Below are 20,890 nucleotides of genomic sequence, written 5' to 3' on the forward strand. Positions count from 1 at the left end.
ATCTCCCTGCTCTCCTCCTAGCCAGCACCCCACCCAACCACACTCTAGCCACACCCAACTCCTTACTGTCTCTTTGGCTAGTTTCCTTATCATCAACCCATGAAATATACTTCCTCTCTGTCTGTCAAACTCTAGCTCGTCAAGTGTTAGCCAAAGTGGCATCTCTTCCTTGAAGCCTTTCCCAGCTCTCATAAGTCCCTCCTCTGTGTTTTCCCAAATCATTGTCAACATTTTTTACTGAAGCACTTGTCAGTGATATTGTAATTTCTTGTTTAAATGACTGTTGCTTCCATTGGTCCATAAGCTCCCCAAAGCAGGTGTCACTCAATATCCCCAGTGCCTACCATAGTGCCTGGCAAATAGTAGGCACTCAAGATTTGATGAGTGACCAAAGCGGGAGTGAAAACGTAAGCTCTCTAGCCAGACCTCTAGGACCTGAAACCAAGCATTGTCACAGTTTATCTTGGACAGGTTATTTAAACCCTCTATGCCACAGTTTCCTCATTTTTAAAATGGTAATAACTCTGAGAGTTGTTTTAAGGGTCAAAGAAGCTAATAACTATAATGAGCTAAGAAGAGAGCTCTGCACGTTAAATGCTCGATAATGTCTATTATTTACGATATTCCCATCAAAGGCTGTGCAGCCAGATGTCTCATGTAATGCATGCATAGCTGGTTTGAACATGGGATATCCCAGGAATTTTCCATGTCCATAAGTGAGAGTGAATTTTTATGGTCTCTGAAGCCCCTGCCCCATCTTTAGGTCTCTTGAGTTGGGGAATTGCCCCTTCTAGCCATGCAGTCATGACTATCCCTGGAGCCCATGGTTTCTAACTATTCCCCACTGCCCGCATCTGCTGGGAATTCCTCTTGCCAGGGTCTCTTTTAGGACATCCCAAGTGCAAGTCCCTCCAAAGGGCTCATGTCTGGTCCACAGGAAACACTCATGTCATTAAGTCTGTCATTCTCAGTGGAGGCCAACTTGTACTCTGCTATCATGTGGGGACAGTGCCAGACATGAATCCAGTACCAGTTCTTCTGTCCCCAAAACTCCAGGGACATCTGTCAAGCCCTCCGGGGGTTTTCTTGAAGCCTCTTACAGGTGCCTTGAAGTTGGGAAGGGACAGAATCCCATCCATCACCCCCCTCCTTGGTGGGGTGAGACTGACCCTCTCTTTTTAATCTGTCAATGTACTCTTAGCCTTCTCTTAGCCAAGATGATAAGGGGTGCCCTTGGATGGCAGAATCATGTTTCATTCCATCTTTTGCAAGTCCTATATAGACTGTGTGATGATTGATTTTACATGTCAGCTTGACTGAGGGTACCTAGACATCTGGCCCAACATTATTTAGATGTGTCTGTAAGAATGTGTCTGTTATGAGATTAACATTTGAATGGGTAGACTGAGTAAAACAGATTGCCTCCCTAATGTGAGTGAGCCTCACACAATCAGCTGAAGACTGGAATAGAACAAAAAGTTTGAGTAAGAGAGAATTCCTTCTGCCTGACTTCCTTGAGCTGAGACATTGGTCTTTTCCTGCCTTCAGGAACTGAAAAATCAGAACCAACTGAAAAATCAGCTCTACTTGGATCTGGAACCTACCAGCTATTGGACTGGAGCTACACTGTTGGCTCTCCTGGGTCTCCAGCAAGTGGACGTTAGATTGTGGGGCTTTTCAACCTTCATAATCACATGAGTAATTCCTTTAGTATGTATACAAGTACATCCTATTGGTTTTGTTTCTCTAGAAAACCCTGACTATGCAGATAGTCTTGCACCTTGCTTTAGACTATAAAGGTCCTTAAGTAGCTATGATTTTGTTCTCAGTGTTTGGGGCCTCTGGTGAAACATAGGAACAAAATGAAAAATCACATTAAAATAATATCTGTAATTTTTAATTAATCTAATTAATTTCTTAATTCAGATCATTCAAATGAGGATCATCTAGAAGACACAGTAAATATTCAGGCTTACAACTTAGACCTGAATAGGTTATGTTCCTCTCTTTTCCCCAACCTCCTACAAGAGGGAAAATTAAAATGACTAGGTTATTCCCCAACTCCTAAGTTTGTGAAAACAACTGTCTTTTGAGTTTGCTCCTCTCTCCTGTTTCATAGTCCCTTCTCTTGCTTCATACATGCCTGCACAAGCAGGTATACGCTCCTTCCTCTCACCACCAAACACCAGAAGCAGAAAAATAATGAGAGGAAGCCCTAGATGCCTGAATGCTGCCGGGAAAACATTGTGACAGGAGAGCTCAACAACCTGTGACCATGGAGATGGTTTGTAATCAGCAAACCAAGGCCCTCGCCTTCCTTCCTTCTCTGGGCATCCAAGACATGGTTGATTTAGAAACCCTGAGCCCACAGACTATTTTCCAGCAACAACTGCATAGCAACAGGATTAATATGCTGCAAACCCAGCAGTCAAAACACTGCCCGTGTCATGCTTATCAAAATGAAAATCGTGACAGCAGGCACACCGGGCTTCTTTTTCTAGCACTAGGGCAGACTTGATATCCTAAACTACATTCTCCATTGAAATTAAACACTAGAAATATATAAGCATCTTTTTAAAAACACATTGCTTAGCTAGCACAAAAGCAAGAGAATCTACAAAGCCCATAATGAAATGAAAGCAAGAACCCTCGAAATAAAGCAGGTACGTACCAAGGCCATCTTTGGTCCCAAGTTTCTGTTTCAACAGCTGCAAAGACTTGGGGCTCATGAAGTAAAGCCTGAAATCCCATTAAGGTAAGGAGTCTATTAGGAGACCCCACCCAAACCTGGTCCCCCCTCCCAAGGGCTACACCTTCAAGGTAGGAGTATATAGGAAATAACCATCATGCAAAAGGAGATGTACATATTTTGATCATGGTGATTAGCAGGGAACTCCCCTGGCAACTTGTAAAGCCAACCTTTAAATGAACTTGTCATCTGAATTAATACACTGTGCTAGTACCTTGAGATGATTTGCAGAAGTCAAAGTATACCCATTCTGAAGGAACACCCCCCTACTATTCTGAAACAGCTCTTACCCTGTTGTCAAGGTCCTAAATTTCAATAACACTAATTCCAGGGAACTATAATCTCACCTGTTATTGCTGAGGTATTTGTACGGTGGCCATTCCCTCCTCAGAAGCCCTTTGCTCCCTCGGTTTCTGTAACATCACTTTCTTTTGAGTTTTCTCTTACCTCTCTGGTCATCTCTTTCCAGTCTCCTTTGAGTGTTACATCTCTGTATGTGCTTGTGTGTATGTTACTTGCTCCGTTGTATCCAACTTTTTGCCACCCCATGGACTGTAGCCCACCAGGCTCCTCTGTACTTGTCCATGTACTGGTCTCCTAATAGACTCCAGGTGAGAATACTAGAGTGGGTTGCCATTTCCTCCTCTAGGGGATCTTTCCGACCCAGGGATCAAACCCAGGTCTCTGGCATTGCAGGCAGATTCTTTATTGTCTGGGCCACCAGGGAAGCCCACTTCCTAAAATGCTGTTGTTCTAAAGTTTCTGTTCTCAACCCTTCTCACATTCTCCCTGGCCAGCCATATTATCCATTCTTGTGACGAAACAGCCTTTTGTCTCGGGCATGCATATCCTGGCAGTATAAGAAATCTTTCCAGGGGTACTCCAACGTGAATAGTTTTTAAAGAATCCATTTCAAGATCCTCAGTTTCCACATGTACTCTTTTCTAGAATCGATCTGTCTGAGAATATGTCTGAGCAAGGTGTCTTCCTTCACAAGCTACTGCTCACTCATCCTAAATCTAACTACAGTACATTTCTCCAGAGTTTATATAAAATTCTCTGGGCCAGCAACTTGAAAAATTCATGTAGGTACTGAGACCACTAACAATGACATTAATACAGTGAATGATTATAATACGGGCAACAAATGCTCTTGTAAGTTAGAAGAGTTCCGACTATGCTTTCAATAAAATTGAAGAAACACTAAATGAAGCTCTCAGCTGATTGATCATTAGAAATAGTTTTTGATGATAGATAAGTATGTAAATTGGGGCATATAATTCAGAAGGGGTTTAAAGAATTGACTGGCATTGCTATAACCACTCCTTCCATCCTCATCTACTCATTTGTCTAAACAAAGTTTCTCAGCATTAATATCAAAGCAATAAAAAAATATTAAGGGGATTTACACTGGGACCTGTGCTGTTCTAGCAATAAGGAATATTCATTCATGGATACATGAGCTAGTAGAAAAAATCCCAACCTCACCAATCTCATTAACAGATACACTTCCATGAGTATTTTATTTCTATGTTTAATGATTATTTATTTAAGATGTATTTGTTATTTCAATCAACTGTATACTAAGAATAATTTTAATAATACTCAGTCTAGAAGAAATTAATTAAAAGTTGACGCTTTGTGGTCTCAGGAGGAAATGTTTAATCTCTTTTAATAAACATATAAAAATATTTGTTCAGACAAGTATAAAAGAACATTCAAGAAAAATCTTTCAAGCTTAAAAACACATTGCTTTAGGATTACATTTCATTGAAATAAAATACAAGCTCAAAGAGAAAAAAGAAAGATGTAAAACTTTCAAGGAGCTTGTTCATATATTTTTAACAGATGATGAATATATAAATGATAAATCATTATGTTTTTACACCAAAAATTAATGTTGCATGTCAATTGCACCTCAATTTAAGAAATCATTTTGAATTAAGCTGCTATAAATATAAATGTTTAAAAGTTGAAGAGAACATCATCTAAAAGTCTTGATCAAAAATTTTATGTTGTCATTTCAGATATTAAATCTGAAAAGGAAAACTTGGATGATGGTAGGTAGCAGATCACACTAGTTTCTACTGAACGCATTAAAATGAGGGACATGATCACTTTCTTTCAAAATATTTAAAATACATCAGAATGACATCTTTTGCATACACTCAAATTTATAATACATAATTTTATGTGTCAATTTAATGCATGAGAATAAATACTGTACAATTCTACTTATATGATATTCTATAACAAGAAAAACTAATCAATAGTAAAAACACTAAAATAGTAGTTTTCCCCAGGAGAGATGGGGCCATGGACTGGCCAGGAAATGGTACAAGGAGACTTTTCAGTGGTGACAGTAATATCCTATACCTTAACAGGGTTTGGAGTTAGAAAGGCAAACATATTTGTCAAAAATCATTGACTGGTATGCTTAAAATGTGAACATTTCATTCAGGTAAGTTTTACCTTAAAAAAGTATAAACAAATACTAGAACTATACTTACTGTTATTCATTCTAAAGAGTTTAGAGGTAAAATGCATTAATGCCTAAAATTTATCTATAAGTACATAAAAAATAAGATAAATTATGAATGGATAGATGTAGAGGTAAGCAATGTAACTAAGGCAAAATGTAGAATCTAGGCAGTGAGTATATGATGTTTACTGCTCAATTATTTCACCTTTCTGTATGTTTGAAAATATTCATAATAAAATATTGGGAGAAATGTGCAAAGAAGGATATAATTTTTCATAATTATTTTAGGGAATGTGTGGACAAAAGTTTGGAGAACATTGGCTTCTATTATCAGCATTTGCTGATGAATCTTCAACCTAAACTTACAGTCCAAACCTCTCTCCAGAATCCCAATCATATTTCCATCTGTCTCCTGGACCACATCATCTGGAATTCCCATCAGATGTAAAACTCAGCAGATCCAAATATGAACGTATTATCTCCCTATGTCAGTTAAAATATCATCAGCCGCAAATAACAGAATATATGAGTCAAACAAAATGAGGGTTATTTTTCTTACATAACAAGAAATCTGGAGATAGGTAGCTGCTGGTGTTGGTTCCACAATTCAGTGATCTCCTGGCTGGCAAGTCTGCAATCTCTTGGCCTTTCCTCACAGTCACAAAATGTTCTACAGCTCTAGGCATCATGTCTGAGTTCGAGACAGGAAAAAAGGGAAGGGAGCAATGCCAGTGATAGCTGAACCTTTTTTTCAAGACAATTTCAGGTTTTCCAGAAACCTTCCAGCAGACTTTCATATAAATTCCATTAATCAGAACTATGTTATACGACCGTGCCTAGCTGGAAAGGAAACCAGGAAGCAAGTTCTCAGCATTCCTATCCTCTAAATTGGATGTAGGACTGGGTGACAGGTGAGTCCACCTACAGTGTCTGTAACATTCTCCCCCAAACCTGCTCCTTCTAAAAGTGCTATCTCTGTTAATGGTTCCATGATCTGTCTGGTTACTTACCCAAGTAAGAAATCCAGCAGTCCTCCTTTCTTCTCTTTCCCCGCTACCCTTCATATCCAATCTGTCTTGATCTTTCATCAAGTCTGAATATCTCTTAGATCTGAGCCTCTTTCCTAAACCTACTACCCTTGTCTTGGTTCAGGTTCTCATTTCTTATCTGAATTGTTATGGGTGGTGGTTTAGTTGCTAAGTCATGTCCGACTCTAGCGACACCTTGACTGTAGCCTGCTAGGCTCCTCTGTCCATGGGATTTCCCAGGGAAGAATACTGGAGCAAGTTGCCATTTCCTTCTCTAGGGGATCTTCCTGATCCAGGGATCAAACCCTGTCTCCTGTATTACAGGCAGATTCTTTACTACTGAGCCACCAGGGAATCCCTGCATTGCTGTAAGTCTCTTAATTAGCTTCAAGTCTTCACTTCAAAGCATCCTCCACACAGCCCCAATTTGACTAAAAATAGAAATCTAACCATCTTACCCCTGCTTAGTTTCTGTCTCTAGCTTTGCATAACATCTAATTTAAAGGCTAACTTCCTTATTTAATGGAGTTTCCTACTTTCATATAATAATCTACTCTTGAGCATGTGTTATCAGTTAGAATGCCCTAGTCCTGTCAAGAGTCAGCTCCCCTAAGTCGCAGCTTTGTTGGAGGGAGTGACTGGGGAAGTCTACACTCAAAATCTATATCCATTATATTAGTAGGCAAAGATCTGTCTCTAATACACGTGTACTAAATTTGTAATATGAAAGAACAATAGATTTATAATAGGGATTCTTTCCTAAAGAGCCTAGAATAGTCTCTAAATGTAGTTTGTCTTACAGACATAATATTCAACAATATGTTTAAAGTATGATATCATTGTTTTTCATTTACTTCAGAGACTTATTGAATGTCTACTATGTACTAGACATTATTTTTTAATTTAGTTTTTTTCTTTTTTAATAGATCAGAGATGACAAGTTGTTTGAAGCTAGAGATGTGCCTCTTTCTGCATACCTAATGACTATTTCACTATTTGGGGCTTACACTTATTACTCGAATCTGCACACTGTCTTCTATCCATTTTCATAAGTAAAATGCATGAGATATTTAAACAAATAGAGGTAGGCAAAGATGGCAACATGTAGGAACTGACTGGTAGACTAAAACACAGTAAAAGCTAACCCTTACAGTTCTTACTCTGTGTCATGCTTTGTTCTAGGTACTTTACAAATATTAACTTATTAATCTTCACAACTCTATGAGGTATGTACTATTGTCTCCATGTTGCAGATGAGGAAATGGAGGCTCTAGCATAGTTTTGCACTTTGATGAACTGACTGAAAGCTGTGCCCTAGCACCATCCCCTCTCATCTCCCTCTGCTCCATTCCGGCTCCCTCATTTCTCACAGTCCCCACAGAAGGCCCTTGCCTCTCCAGCCTGTACTTTTGCCCAAGCTGCCCCATCTGCTCTTCCTCTCTATTCCAACTCACTCAGGACCTGCTCAGGCCCACTCTCCCCAGCAATGCCTTCCCTGCCGGATGCCATGAGGCCAGGAGGTGCCTACCAGAGCCTTGCCCTCGTCTTGCTATAACTATTTGTTCACAGATCTGTCTCTACCACCAGAGTCATCGCGCCAGGCCTGGCTGTCTCCTCATTGTCCAGTCCCTGAGGCTTGCTACTATCCCTGGTCTATAAGAGGCACTTGAAGTTTTACTGAATTAATGCATAGGATCCCTGGATTTCACACTTCCTTGTCGCCCCCGCTGTACTGTCTGGCACCACATATTGCAGACACTTAGTCAATGGGAGTGGGAGCCTGGTTTCCCCACCAGCGGTTTTATATTAATAAAACAAAGCAAAACAAAACCTGCTCCCGCTTTTCTCCCATCACCACATCACAATAATCCCTGAGGTTTTGCATTCCTTTCCAAGGGCTTCCATTGTCGAATCCATCAGGACCCGGGTTGTCTGACTCCCCTCCGCAGGCCAGGCCGTGCAGCTTGTGGAACAGCCTTCTGGACGCAGGAAAGCCGCATCCCGCGCCTTCTCCCAGTTCTTGCCTATTAAGGTAAGAGTTCTGGAGAAGCGCGGGAGGAGCCGAGGGAGGGTCCCCTAGAATCTGCCTCCGCGCGGCCTGTGCGCTGGCAAGGCGCTAGGAAACCACAACTTGGGACCCGGGTGCCCCGGGCCGGGTGTCCTGCGACGGGTACTGACAGCTTCTGGGCAGCCTTGGGTCCTACTTATCTCTTCTACCCGAGGCCACCTTCCCAGGTTTCCATAGCCACCAGGGCCGTGTCCTTATTCTCAACCATCACCGCAGACCTCAAATGAGTCTGCACAGAGCGCTGATTAAATGGGTCTCGGGTTCCCAGTGGACGCTCCTTTCTCGCAGATGCTCCGATAATCACCGCGAGCCGGGCGCCTGCGGGGCGCTTCCCCCGGCCTGGGGAGGGAAAGAGGCAGCCTTCCCTCGTTCCGGGGGAAAGCGGAGTACCCGCTCCTTTTTGCCTTTCGACCCCCGGCCCGCGGCGCTCCCACCCATCGCCAGCCTCCGGACTTCGGATCCTCCCTGACCCTCTCTCACCCGGGGCGGGCTCCCGCCCCGCCCGCCGCCCCGCCCACCGCAGGCCCCGCCCACCGCAGGCCCCGCCCACGGTCCTTCGCGCTCCGCCCCCTCCCCGCCGGCTCCCGGCGCTCCGAGCCCGGGCCTGGGGACTCCGGATCCCGCCGCCGGGGCCGCAGCATGGGGCGCTTTCGCGGGGGACTGCGGTGCATCAAGTACCTGCTGCTCGGCTTCAACCTGCTCTTCTGGGTGAGACCCGGAGCGGAGAGGGCCGGGCAAGGGAGGGGGCCGGGAGGGGGCGCAGGGCTGGGGTCTCCAGGGAGCTGACCGCTGCGGAGTCCGATCCCGGCTCCTGAAGCCTGGGTGTTCAAAAAGGCGGAGGTGAGAAAAAGGCAGACAAAAGCGGGTGGGGGGAGGGAGAGAAGGATGGAGGGGGAGAAAACCGAGAGAGAGATCGAGCAACGAAAAATGGTGAGAAGCGGGGAGACCCCGTGCGTGTGGCTCTTCCCTCTGAAGAACCTCTCTGCCTTGCTTTTCATCTGGAGCCTGATGACACCAGATGCGGGGACACCAGCCTCTCCTTACCTCCAGATTCCCTCCCGCACCCCGCACCACCCCCCCACCCCAGTGCACACACCCCCTTCTCGCTCTGCCTTTCCGCTGGATCCCGGGCCTGGCCAGGGCGCCGGGACTGCCAGAGGTGGTGCCCCATCCAGAGGGTGTGAAGACAGTACCTGGCTGTGGTGGGCTTATGTGGGAAATCGGGGGTAGCAGAGGAAGTGATATTGGCGGGGTCATCCTTTTTCTGAATATGAGGGGAGGGTACCGCTGGGATGGAAGGAAGGGGTTGTGTTCTTCTGTAAGGGAATGGGAGGAAGGGAAGGGCTTCCAAGGGGCGGCAGCACCATCCCACAACGCCCTGCCAGCAGGCTCTGCAAAATACTACTGCTCCCAGAGATGATCTCATTCAACTTTGCATTGAATGAACAACATTCCAGGGATTAGTGGTTCACCGACTGATAGGGCCTGCTGCGGTTCATGGGGTTGCAAAGAGTCGGACACGACTGAGCAACTGAACTGAACTGACTGATAGGGCCACAACCCTTGTCTCCTGTATTACTGGAACAAGATTAAGGCTAGACCATCCCTGAATTCCTAGATATTCTGTCTGAGGCCCTGAAGGACTGGGAGACAAGGTCTGAGAATGGTCTTGTGTGCACATTCCTTCTTGGGCTTCCTCAAGGGACTGCCAGCCACTCTAACTGCTCAGATAGACCCTGAAGGAAAATACAGATCCTGCTTTGGATGAAGAAGTTCTTAGAGCTGGGAGGGAGCAGCAGGGGGCTGGGGGCTTTCAAACAACTAGGATAGAGGAGATTGGTGGCTGTCCTGACTACTCTGGGGAGCTTTTCTTCCGTGACACCAACTAATTACTGAAGGATGGTCTCCACTGGTGTCTGCCAACACATAAGCCCAGAGGCCTAGGTGACTCTAGCAGTTCCAAGCTCTCAGAGGCCAACTTGTCGTCCTCAGCATCCTTCAGCAGGGAAAGGTGTGAAGCAAGTACCCCGTAGACAGTCCTGAGTTTTAAAAATACACATGGGTTTTGTACACTTGGTCATTTGCATCCAGCATACTATGGGGAGGGGCATTCCTAAAGGCCTTTTATGTTGTTCTTTGTAATAGTCTGGCTTAATTTCAAAGCTGTTAATTGTAAGTGTTATGCTTCAGTGACACTCTGACTGCTTAAAAGAGGTCTTATCTAAGTCTGAGAAGGAATTCTTAGACTGGGTTCAGCTTATTTAGTGCCTGCTGTCATTCATGCCAGCCTTTCCAGGGATAATAGGCAACATTTATTGAGCATTTTCATTGTGTCAAGGACAGTGCTAAGCACACTGCATTCATTATTAACTTAATCCTCACAGTACTCTGGATGTGCATACTATTATTATCCCCATTTATACAAATAAGGAAAAACAGAGGCACAAAGAGGTCCACTTGCCCAAGGTCACACAGCTAATGAGAGGCAGAGGTGGGCCTCCAACTCACCCTTCATGCTTCTGAGCACTGTGGTATATGTAGTTAACCAGCTGTTCTCAAAGTGAGCCCTGAGCCAGAGCAACTCCGGCAAAGTTGTCAGAGAGGCACATTCTAAGTTCCATCACAGTCCTGCTGAATCAGAAATTCTGGAGGAGAGACCCAGCAATCTTTTTAAATAAGTCCAGGAAATGCTGATGCATGTTCAAGTTTGAGAACCATTCTGTTAAACCATCATTACATGAGACTCGTAAAAATAGCATATATGTAAATATAAATATCTATATGCACACACAATCACACATATATATTTGTAAATAAAAATACTGTTCCCTGAGCTGCTAATCTAGTTGAGGAAATGACCAAGGCATATAGAGCAACAACAAACACAACAGTATATAATCAAGTGACAAATTTCACACCTCTGACACAGGAAGGAAGGGAGGTAGGAACAAGCAATGCTTGAATGCCTACCATGTGTTAGCCACTAGGGTTAGGCATGGCCTTTTATATATCTTATCTAATTAAGGAGTTCACAGGAGGGACTTCCCTGGTGGTCCAATGGTTAAGACTCCATGTTTCCAGTGCAAGGACTTGCAGGACACGGGTTTGGTCCCTGGTCAGGGAACTAAGATCCCACATGCCACACAGTCAAATAAATAAATAGAAACACACTCACAATAAATAAATAAGTAAGCAATTTTTTAAAAAGTCCATAGCATTAGTGATGAGTTGTAACAGTTCTCCTGAAGAAGGTGATGTTTAAGCTGAATTTAGAAGGACTGGTAGACTGGAGGTGGACAAAGGTGAGGGGGTGATACGCCACCAACATCCCCAGCAGAAGAACAGAGCAAGAGTGAGAGTGCCATCTGACAAAGGGATCAGGTTCAAGCACAGAGATCCCAAGCAGAGTGTGCTTGAGCAAGTTATTCTTATTTCTAGCCTTGTTTTCTCAGCTGAACAACTGGGGTAAAGAGTTGTTGAGAGGATTAAAAGGAAAGACATAAAGTATTTGATTTCGCCTTCCCACGAGCCCAGTATAAAGTAAGTGCTCAATTTTTTAAAATTAAGTGCCTGGCACATAGAAAGCATTAATGAAAGTTAGCCCTCTTTCCCAAGAGTCCCTTAATATCTGGGAAAAGTGTGTATATTTGCTGCCAAGGAACTTGCAGCTTGTCTTCATTTACACATTAGCTTCTCAGTTTGTACTTGTGGATTTTCCCCACTAGAACTTAGAATACTCTGAAAGCAGAAAATTTTTTTCTGCCTTGTTCACAAATATATCTCTAGTGCCTAATGGTACTCAGCATACAGAATGCACCCGTAGAAAGAATTAATGAATCTAGAGAACTTGATATACATGGCCTTCGCTATTTGCACAGATAATCAATTGTCAACTTTATCTGGAGAACTCTTTCTACTTATTACCTGTCGATTGATTCTTTGCACAGATTGGGCCCAGGAGGGGAAGTGGGGCCTTGCTCACTCTCAGTTCCACGGGGAATGGGGACCAGGTACGGGTGGCTCTCCCGTGTCTATACCTGTACAACTAAAGGGAATGGGGGGTCTTGAAACAAGTGCCTAATGATTTAGAGGAAAGGGATTGTTTTGGATACATAGTCTAAGTATCTACCTTCACTGTAACCAAGGGAACCTGACAGCAGAAAAGCCCCACCCTAGCTTCTTATGTTGTTTTTTCCTGGCTGGAGGATTTGTGGGAAGTTTGGGGAAGGGGGAGAGAGCAGGGGAGAATTTTCCTGGAAGGACAGGCATTTGCTGGCACTTCAAGCGTAATATTTACACACACTCTTAGATGCTCGTGTGCCTGCCCGTCTGAGGTCCCCCTGGGTAACAGCACTTCCTTTCCTGTCAGGAACTCACCAGAAGGCAGGCGCAGAGGCAAGCGGGGGTGGGGTGTATTTTGTGATCTGCAATTTGACGAATGGATTTGCAACCTCCTTCTGGCTGCTTGGCTAAAGTTTCCCTAGGTCGTGCTCCTGATTTTATAAACATTCAACTAGATCCCACCAGAGCCTAGCTAAGGGCTGCTGACTATATTCGCCCTTGGATTTTAACAAAACAAAAGTAAAGCCTAGCCCCAAGCCCCACTAATTTAATTTGTTATCACGGTTGATGTCTAACATGTAACCCCTCCCAACATCTGTGGTGTCTAAATTCGGACACTACAATCAGATAGCATGGCATAGTCCCATGCATTTCACTGAAATCACCTTTATTTTTTTTTCCCTTCGTTGCATAGCAATATAAATAAAACACTACCATCCAACAAGCCACTTGTGTTGGTTTAAAAAAAAACAACCTGGGCGCTGTTTATTCCTTGGTTTGTTGTGTGCTCAGCGTTTTCCTATCATTGTGCTGTGTGAGCTGCTCAGGGTTGCCGACCAACAGGAAGCAAGACCGCTCATTGTCGAAAGTCCGAAGCCATATATGGCTTGTTTGAAGTTACTCTCCTTTCCTTCTCACTGTTGTTAATGCATGCAGCTTTGGGGTTTCACTTGGTGATGTCTAATGGGTCCTTTTAAGAAGGGCTGTGTCTTGTGGGCTTGAGAGTCAAAGATGTTTGACTCCACCAAAGCTCACAGCCTCCTCCTCTTTCCCAAACTTATTTCAAATAGTAACTTCAGAGGTACCACCTATCAGAAAAACTGTTTAAAAAAAACAATACCTGAAGAAAGTATTCTGTGGGGTCCACCCCAAGGTTAGACCACCCCAGAAGGCAATTAGGAATTTCCTCAGCCCTGTTGTCGGATGGTCTCTGCTTTTTTTAATCTTTAATGTTTTTGTAATTTTTTTTTTGGCTGTGTTGGGTCTTCACTGCTTTGTGTGGACTTTTCTCTAGTTGTGGTGAGCAGGGGCTACTCTTCAGTTGCAATGCACAGGCTTCTTACTGTGGTGGCTTCTCTTGTTGTAGAGCACAGGCTCTAGGCACTCGGGCTTCAATAGGTGCAGCACACAGACTTAGTTACCCTGCATGTGGAATCTTCCCAAACCAGGGATCAAACCCATGTCCCCTGCATTGGCAGGCAGATTCTTATCCACTGTGTCACTAGGGAAGTCCTGGTCTCCACTTTTGATTTCTATCAAGGTGAGGAGAGAGTGCCAGCTGCCAGCCTCCCCTATTGTGGATGACAGGGGACGGGCGCCCAGTGTTGCTGGGAGAGGCAAGGACCCTATAATAGGGGCCAGCCTGCAGAAGCAAGAGCTATCGTCCCAGTAGTCTTACAGACCTCAGCCAGGTCTAGGCAGCATGGCAGTTCATATCCACGGATTCAAAGCCTGGAAAGTGAATACTTGCGTCTCATTGAGTTTATTCCTGGCCATAGTATTTACTAACTAGGGAAGCGTGATGAGTAAGCTGTTTAACCCCCTTGAGGCTTTTGTCATCTATATAATGGACTTAATCAAGTACCAACATCAATCTATGATTTTGGTGCAGATAAAAGAGTAAATAAATGTAAAGTATTAAGTATGGTACATGTGCATAGTAAACACTAACACAAGATATTAGTGGTAATCCTATTTAAACACTAGAAGACAAGTAGGAAAGTGGAATCCAGAATCTAACAGATTTGTGAAAGTAAGGAAAAGTGGGAGACAGGTGTCCTAGGTACAACCAGTCAAGCAAAGTGGCAAGAGTCTGGTAGCTTATTGAAAGCCTGGTGTCGAAAAGAGAGATTCTTTCCCCTGCAGTTAGTCACTCAGCAAATATGTGCTGACCACCTAGCATGTGCCCAGCACCCTGCCAAGTGCTGGGCATTCAGAAATGATGAAGATACAGTCCTTGATCTTGAGACACTCAAGAGGCCTTTATTTGGTGCTTCACTGAGCCTTTTTTTTAAAATTTTTATTGGAGTATAGTTGCTTGACAGTGTTGTGTTAGTTTCTTCTGTACAGTAAAGTGAATCAACTATACGTATACACATATCGCCTCCCTTTTGGATTTCCTTCCCATTTAGGCCACCACAGAGCACTGAGTAGAGTTCCCTGTGCTTTACAGCAGGTTCTTGTTAGTTATCTATTTTATTAGTAAGATAATGAACCACACTCCCTTGTGCCTTTGAGTGTAGTTTATTATCTCTCTAATGTCTTTGCCGGAGAAGGCAATGGCACCCCACTCCAGTACTCTTGCCTGGAAAATCCCATGGATGGAGGAGTCCATGGGGTCGCTAAGAGTCGGACACGACTGAGCGACTTCACTTTCACTTTTCCCTTTCATGCACTGGAGAAGGAAATGGCAACCCACTCCAGTATTCTTGCCTGGAGAATCTTAGGGACGGCGGAGCCTGGTGGGCTGCCGTCTATAGGGTCGCACAGAGTCGGACACGACTGAAGCGACTTAGCAGCAGCAGCAGCAATGTCTTTGCTCCTCGGGGGTGTGAATGTGCTGTGCCGGTCTCCTCCTCCTCCCATCCCTCAGCACCTAGGGGAGCTTCAGCAGTCACTGACATGGCTCTGGTTAATGCACACCAGCTTGGCGGCTGTTTGTTTGTTCCCTGTCATGCTTCTGTGCAACCAAGCGGAGCCCAGAGGGTGAAAATAGGAAAACCCCATGATCAGTGCCTCTCACACTTTAATGTGCATACAGATCACCAGGGAATCTTGTTCAAACAAATATTCTGATTCAGTAGGTCTGCATTTCTAAGAAGCCCCCAGATGTTGCTGCTGCTGCTGGTCCAGGAAACACATTTTGAGAACAACTGGTTTAGATGTGACCCTAAGAGATCAAAGGTGCCCCGGTGGCTCTCATTTCTGAATGGGGCAGGGAGTGTCCTCCCTTTTGGCCTGCTTATCTGGCTTCCTTGTGGCAGTTCTTTTTCCAGTTACCTCTCTACCATTATTCTTTTAAGATTTTTCTTTTACATTGATCGTTGATGGTTTCTACAGTTACCAGGAGGTCATCTGTCCATTGTCCGTGGCATTTCACTCTGTTATCTCAGAAAATGCAGTATCTTTGGGTCTCCAGTCATGTGTGACAAAAGGGAACATAACTTCTATCCCCCACTGACAGTTTATATCACAACAAGGCTGTTCTCCTAAAGCAAGTGACACTACACTAACCATCATGTCATTCTTGCTAGGGAATTAAGGAGAAGGAATTGAGAAAGAAGTGGATAAGATGGGATGACCAGATGGGTTGAGAGCGCATCATACAGATATGAATAGGGGTTACCTTGGGTTGCTTTTTTTATCCTGTTTGAATTTTTTTTAGGGGCAAAAATAACATTCACATGATGCTTTGGCTTACAAAATGCTCTTACATACACGATCCCATTTGATCATGAATCACAACAGTCCCATGAAATAATGTAACCCCCATTTTACAGATATGGAAGCTGGAAGGCAGGCACAGTAGATGGTGTGTCTAGGGTCAAAGAGTTAAAGAGGAACAAAACCAAGATTCACACTTAGGTCTTCTGATTTTAAACACTGTGCTGTTTTCACCACACATACTTATGAAGGCACATGGAATGTAAGATATAATAAATGCTGCTGACTTGGAAAATGTGAAGTCTACGACCAGAGATATTACCTCCAGTGTTTGATTGTCTTGATGCATTCCAGAAATGCAGATACAAAAAAGATGCATAAAACACTCTGGCATATGGGAGAAAGAGCGGGAAGTTGAGAATACCTCTGATCAGCTTAAGGCAGGGGAAAAGCAAGATGGGAATTGATACAGGGTATATTTTGATATCAAGAGTCGGAGTTTAAAATTAATTTCAGTAAGCAAAAACTTGAAGAAGAATATGAAACATTATATAAACGACAGAGAAGCCTGGCGTGCTGCAGTCCATGGGGTTGCAAAGAGCTGGACACGACTGAGCAACTGAACAACAAAATATAAATGGAAGCTATGTGATAGCTGCTTTCCCATGCATATTTTCTATGTTAACTTCTTTATCCTCACAATGAACTTCTAAAATAGCAGCTATTGTCACTCCTAGTTTACATATGAGGGAACAGGCACAGAGAGTTTAGAGCCTTTTCCAGGGCCTCAGAGCTGACCAGCAGCAGAGCTGGCTTTCTGAATGTGGCCCCAGTATCTACCCTCTTAATCACTCCAAGTCTACAGACTGACAAGGAGAGAAGTTTGAAGCTGGGATGAGCATGTTAATTCTGCTGCTGCTGCTGCTAAGTCGCTTCAGTCGTGTCTGACTCTGTGCGACCCCATAGATGGCAGCCCACCAGGCTCCCCCGTCCCTGGGATTCTCCAGGCAAGAACACTGGAATGGGTTGCCATTTCCTTCTCCAATGCATGAAAGTGAAAAGTGAAAAGTGAAAGTGAAGTCGCTTGGTCGTGTCCGACTCATAGCGACTCCATGGACTGCAGCCTACCAGGCTCCTCCATCCATGGGATTTTCCAGGCAAGAGTACTGGAGTGGGGTGCCATCGCCTTCTCCGCATGTTAATTCTCGAGCATGTTAATTCTGCACTCTCCAATATGGTGGCTGTGCTACTAACCACATGTGGCTTTTCACATTTAAATTAACCAGTATTAAAAGGAATTTAACATTCAGCATCTCAGTCACACTAGCCACATCTCAAGTGCTCAGTGACAATGGGTCGCCAATGGCTGCAGTATTGGACAGCAGAACATTTATATTTACATCATTGGTGAAAGTTCTATTGGATAGCTCTAGCCTAACTTATTCTTTCTCTCATAAGTCATCTTCTCCTGCTTTGCTCTACTGGTTCTTAACTAAAACTAAAGAGAGAGGGGGAACATAGCTTCTGGAAAGGGACCCTGACATGCTTAGTGTAGAAGTTTAGAAAACTCCCAGCTGTTACAGAGAGAGCTAAAGTAAAAATTAGTAGAGGAAGACAGCAGAGGTCTAAGTCATTAGAATCATGGCCGCAGTGTCTCCTGTCTTGAGTAGGATTAAGTTTTCAGTTTGAATGTAACATTAGTCAGTCTACCTCCATAATAATAGTAAATGCTGGGCACTCACTATTCTAAGTATGTAAGATGAAGTCATCTAATTCTCTCAGGGAGGCACTCATTAATTCTCAGGGAGGCACTATTATTACCTCCACTTTGCAGCTGAAGAAGCTGAGGGTTAGAGAGGTTAAGAGACTTGCCTGAGGTCACAGGACTAGTAAGTGACACAGCTTGATTCAAACTCAGGATGCTAGAACCCCCATTTTTATCTGCTGCAGCTCCTCGAGAACACAGCGTATACAAGTGGTGTTGTTATTACTAACCTGTCCAAGTGCATCATTATCCACTCTGAAAGCTCAGAAGAGGCGACGTTTTCTACAAAAGCAGTTGGCGAATGTTCCAAAGTGTGTGCCAAGCCCTGTCCTCTCCATTGTAATTGTGATTGGGAAAGGGTCAGCTTATAAACTAGGCCAAGGGAATGGGGAGGGACAAAAGAGCACCCCCCCACAGTGGGGCAGGGATGGGGCCTGGAAGCTGCTGCCACTCCTCCAGGAAGCCCATGTGGTCTCTCCTTGCCCTAGCTGTATCTGTCTAGCCCCCTGTGAATGGCCTCATGCTGTCTGCCTTCCTGACCCCGAATAATTTCTGGTCAAATAGCTGTTAAGAAAAATCTCTCTAGAATACAAGACTCATGATTCCTACTGGATTCCATTCAAGCTAACTTTTTAATTAAAAAAGTGTTTTGGCTTGTTCCAATCTAATGTCAGTTTCACCTGAAACATTTTTTCTCCCCTCCCATTGTCTTTCTGTAACAACTAAAACTGGGCAAAGATTGTTATTATTGGTTGATGTTCAAGAAACCTGTCTATCTGCTCAAGAGTAGTTCTCTCAGACTACCTTGTAAAATATTAGGCCATAAAATAAGTATTGTTTAATATTACATTTGTGGAATATTCAATAAGCAAATATTCAATTTGCTTGTGTGAAGCTTCATAGAGATGAGATGTCACATGTTTACTCAGAGGCAAGCCTGGGATGAAGCCAGCTAGATGCTGCTAGGAGGAAGTTCAGACGACATCCAAAAAACCACTTTTGTCCTCCTGGAGCTGGTCCTCTAGGTCATGTGAAATGGACATTGGGTTTAAATCAATTTGGTAGCTTGGTAGATTGGGTTTTACTTTAGTTGTACCTGATCTGCATTTGATAAAGCCATCTGCTCATTGGAATCATTAGCCAGTAGTCTGTGGTATTTGTTTTAATGTGTGAAGAAAACCATATAACCATCATCTGTCTCCTAATTCTTACGGATCTCTCTTCTCCTTTTCCTTGTACTTCTTTAGAAAAATGCACTATGTACAACCACTGAATAAACACAGACACTTTGCCTATCTGTATTTAACTTACCTGCTTTATCATTCAGAGGAAGCTTTTCATCCTGGCTCAACTTCCTCCCCTAAATTTAGTGTCTCCCCAGTTTTTTTGTGCAAAGCATCCCCCCAACCTCAGCAATGTCAGTTGATCCATACCAGTTAACCCTATAACAACCTAAACAAGAAGGTGTGTTTAACACAAATGTATTGCCTGGTTTCTTTCTAGATAGATAAATAATGTCCCAATCTGTCACGGTTTGGATGGCAGAATCCTCCCATTGGGCTTTCCTGGTGGCCCAGACGGTAAAGAATCTACCTGCTACACAGGAGACCCAGGTTCACTTCCTGGGTCATAAAGATTCCCTGGAGAAGGGAATGACAACCCACTCCAGTATTCTTGCCTGAAGAATTCCATGGACAGAGGGGCCTGGCAGGCTACAGTCCATGGGGTCGCAAAGAGTCGGACACAACTGAGCGACTAACACACACACACACCCTTCCATGGTACCGAGAATTAAGCATTGATTTTAAAATCTATCCTTACCTGAAGGAAGTCTTTCAGGAATTTCTTAGCATGAGCTTGCTCTCATGAAATCGTTATAAGGAAAGTAATGTGGGAAATCAGAAACACTGGGATCTAACCAGTGTGTTTCCAGACTGACAGCCATGCATTTCCAAGCTAACAGCCATGTCTTTGTCCGCTGCCACCATCCTGCATCCCAATTCCACCTCACCTGGTCCTGATGTGGAGGCAAGGACACCAACCTTCCTCAGAGATGGTTTCGCCTGGATGTCATTTGGCTCCTGCATTTCTTCTGACAAAATCCTTCATTTTGAGAAAGTGCCATCTGAATCCTTGCCTTGCTTTCACTGCATTATAGGATGAAAATCTTGGGAGCTGGCTTTCCTCTTTGAGAAAACTAGTATCATCTTCTAGAGCAAATGTGCTTATGACTTTTGCCTGCTAAAAGGATGAAACTCCATTACCCTTATGGTTTCCTAATGTGGTTTGCAATCAGATGAAGAATTATGAGTGTTCATTACATGATTCCATCTGGGCTGAGGATTGCCTCCAAGAGCAAGTATTAGCTTAAAAGCTTTTAATAAAATCTCTAGGGTTAAAGTGTCATTTTCCGCCTTGTGTGACGTCATCCCGAAGAAGAAAATTGCCAATGAGTTGGGTATGTATATACACAATGGCATTCACCCTGGAAGAGCTAGAAATACAGAATTCACTTTGTTTATTCTTTCCTTTAAGGGCACTGTGTGTGTGTTGCCATGATTATGTTACATCTTCATATGTTCTGCCTGTAAAAGGTGTATATAGATTTATTCTTTGTGTTCATGCCTGATGCCTGGCACGCATCCTTACAGGCTGAAAAAACACAGAACTGATACTAGCTGCTCTAATTATTTTTCTGTGGGCAAGTGTTATGCTGAGTAGACTCAACAGTGTCTTCACACAGTGCCATCTGAGGTGTCTGCCCAGTGTTTCCCAGGTGCAGATGAGTTTAAAATTAGTACTTTGAAAGTATTCCCTTGGAGGGCTGTGAAGGAGGTTGTTCACGATTGCTCCTATCAGCCTGTCTTAGGTCAGGTCACCATAAAGAAAAAATATATATATATAGTATAGATTGAGTGGCTTAAACAACAGGAATTTATTTCTCATAGTTCTAGAGGCTGGAAAGTCAAGTTCAAGGTATCCGCCAGTTCAGTTCCTGATGAAAGCTTTCTTCCTGGCTTGCAGACGGCTCCTCTCCCTGCATCCTCCATAGCAAGGAGAGGGCTCTGATGTC

General features: G+C 43.8%; 1 protein-coding gene across 3 annotated transcripts in view; it reads left to right on the forward strand.

Annotated features, from left to right (window-relative positions):
- Window positions 1–8,903: 8,903 nt before the first annotated feature.
- Window positions 8,904–20,890, forward strand: part of TSPAN2 (tetraspanin 2) — a 40,010-nt gene continuing 28,023 nt past the window's right edge. For all 3 annotated transcript variants that reach the window (XM_081493325.1, XM_081493326.1, XM_081493327.1), the window contains exon 1: window positions 8,904–9,035. In XM_081493325.1, coding sequence (XP_081349451.1) covers window positions 8,967–9,035 — 69 coding nt within the window. In that variant the 5' untranslated portion in view covers window positions 8,904–8,966. The remainder of the gene's footprint in view (window positions 9,036–20,890) is intronic.

Source organism: Giraffa tippelskirchi, chromosome 5, assembly GCF_054371585.1.
Source record: "Giraffa tippelskirchi isolate mGirTip1 chromosome 5, T2T-mGirTip1v1.2.pri, whole genome shotgun sequence".
NCBI classification, from domain to species: Eukaryota; Metazoa; Chordata; class Mammalia; order Artiodactyla; family Giraffidae; genus Giraffa; species Giraffa tippelskirchi.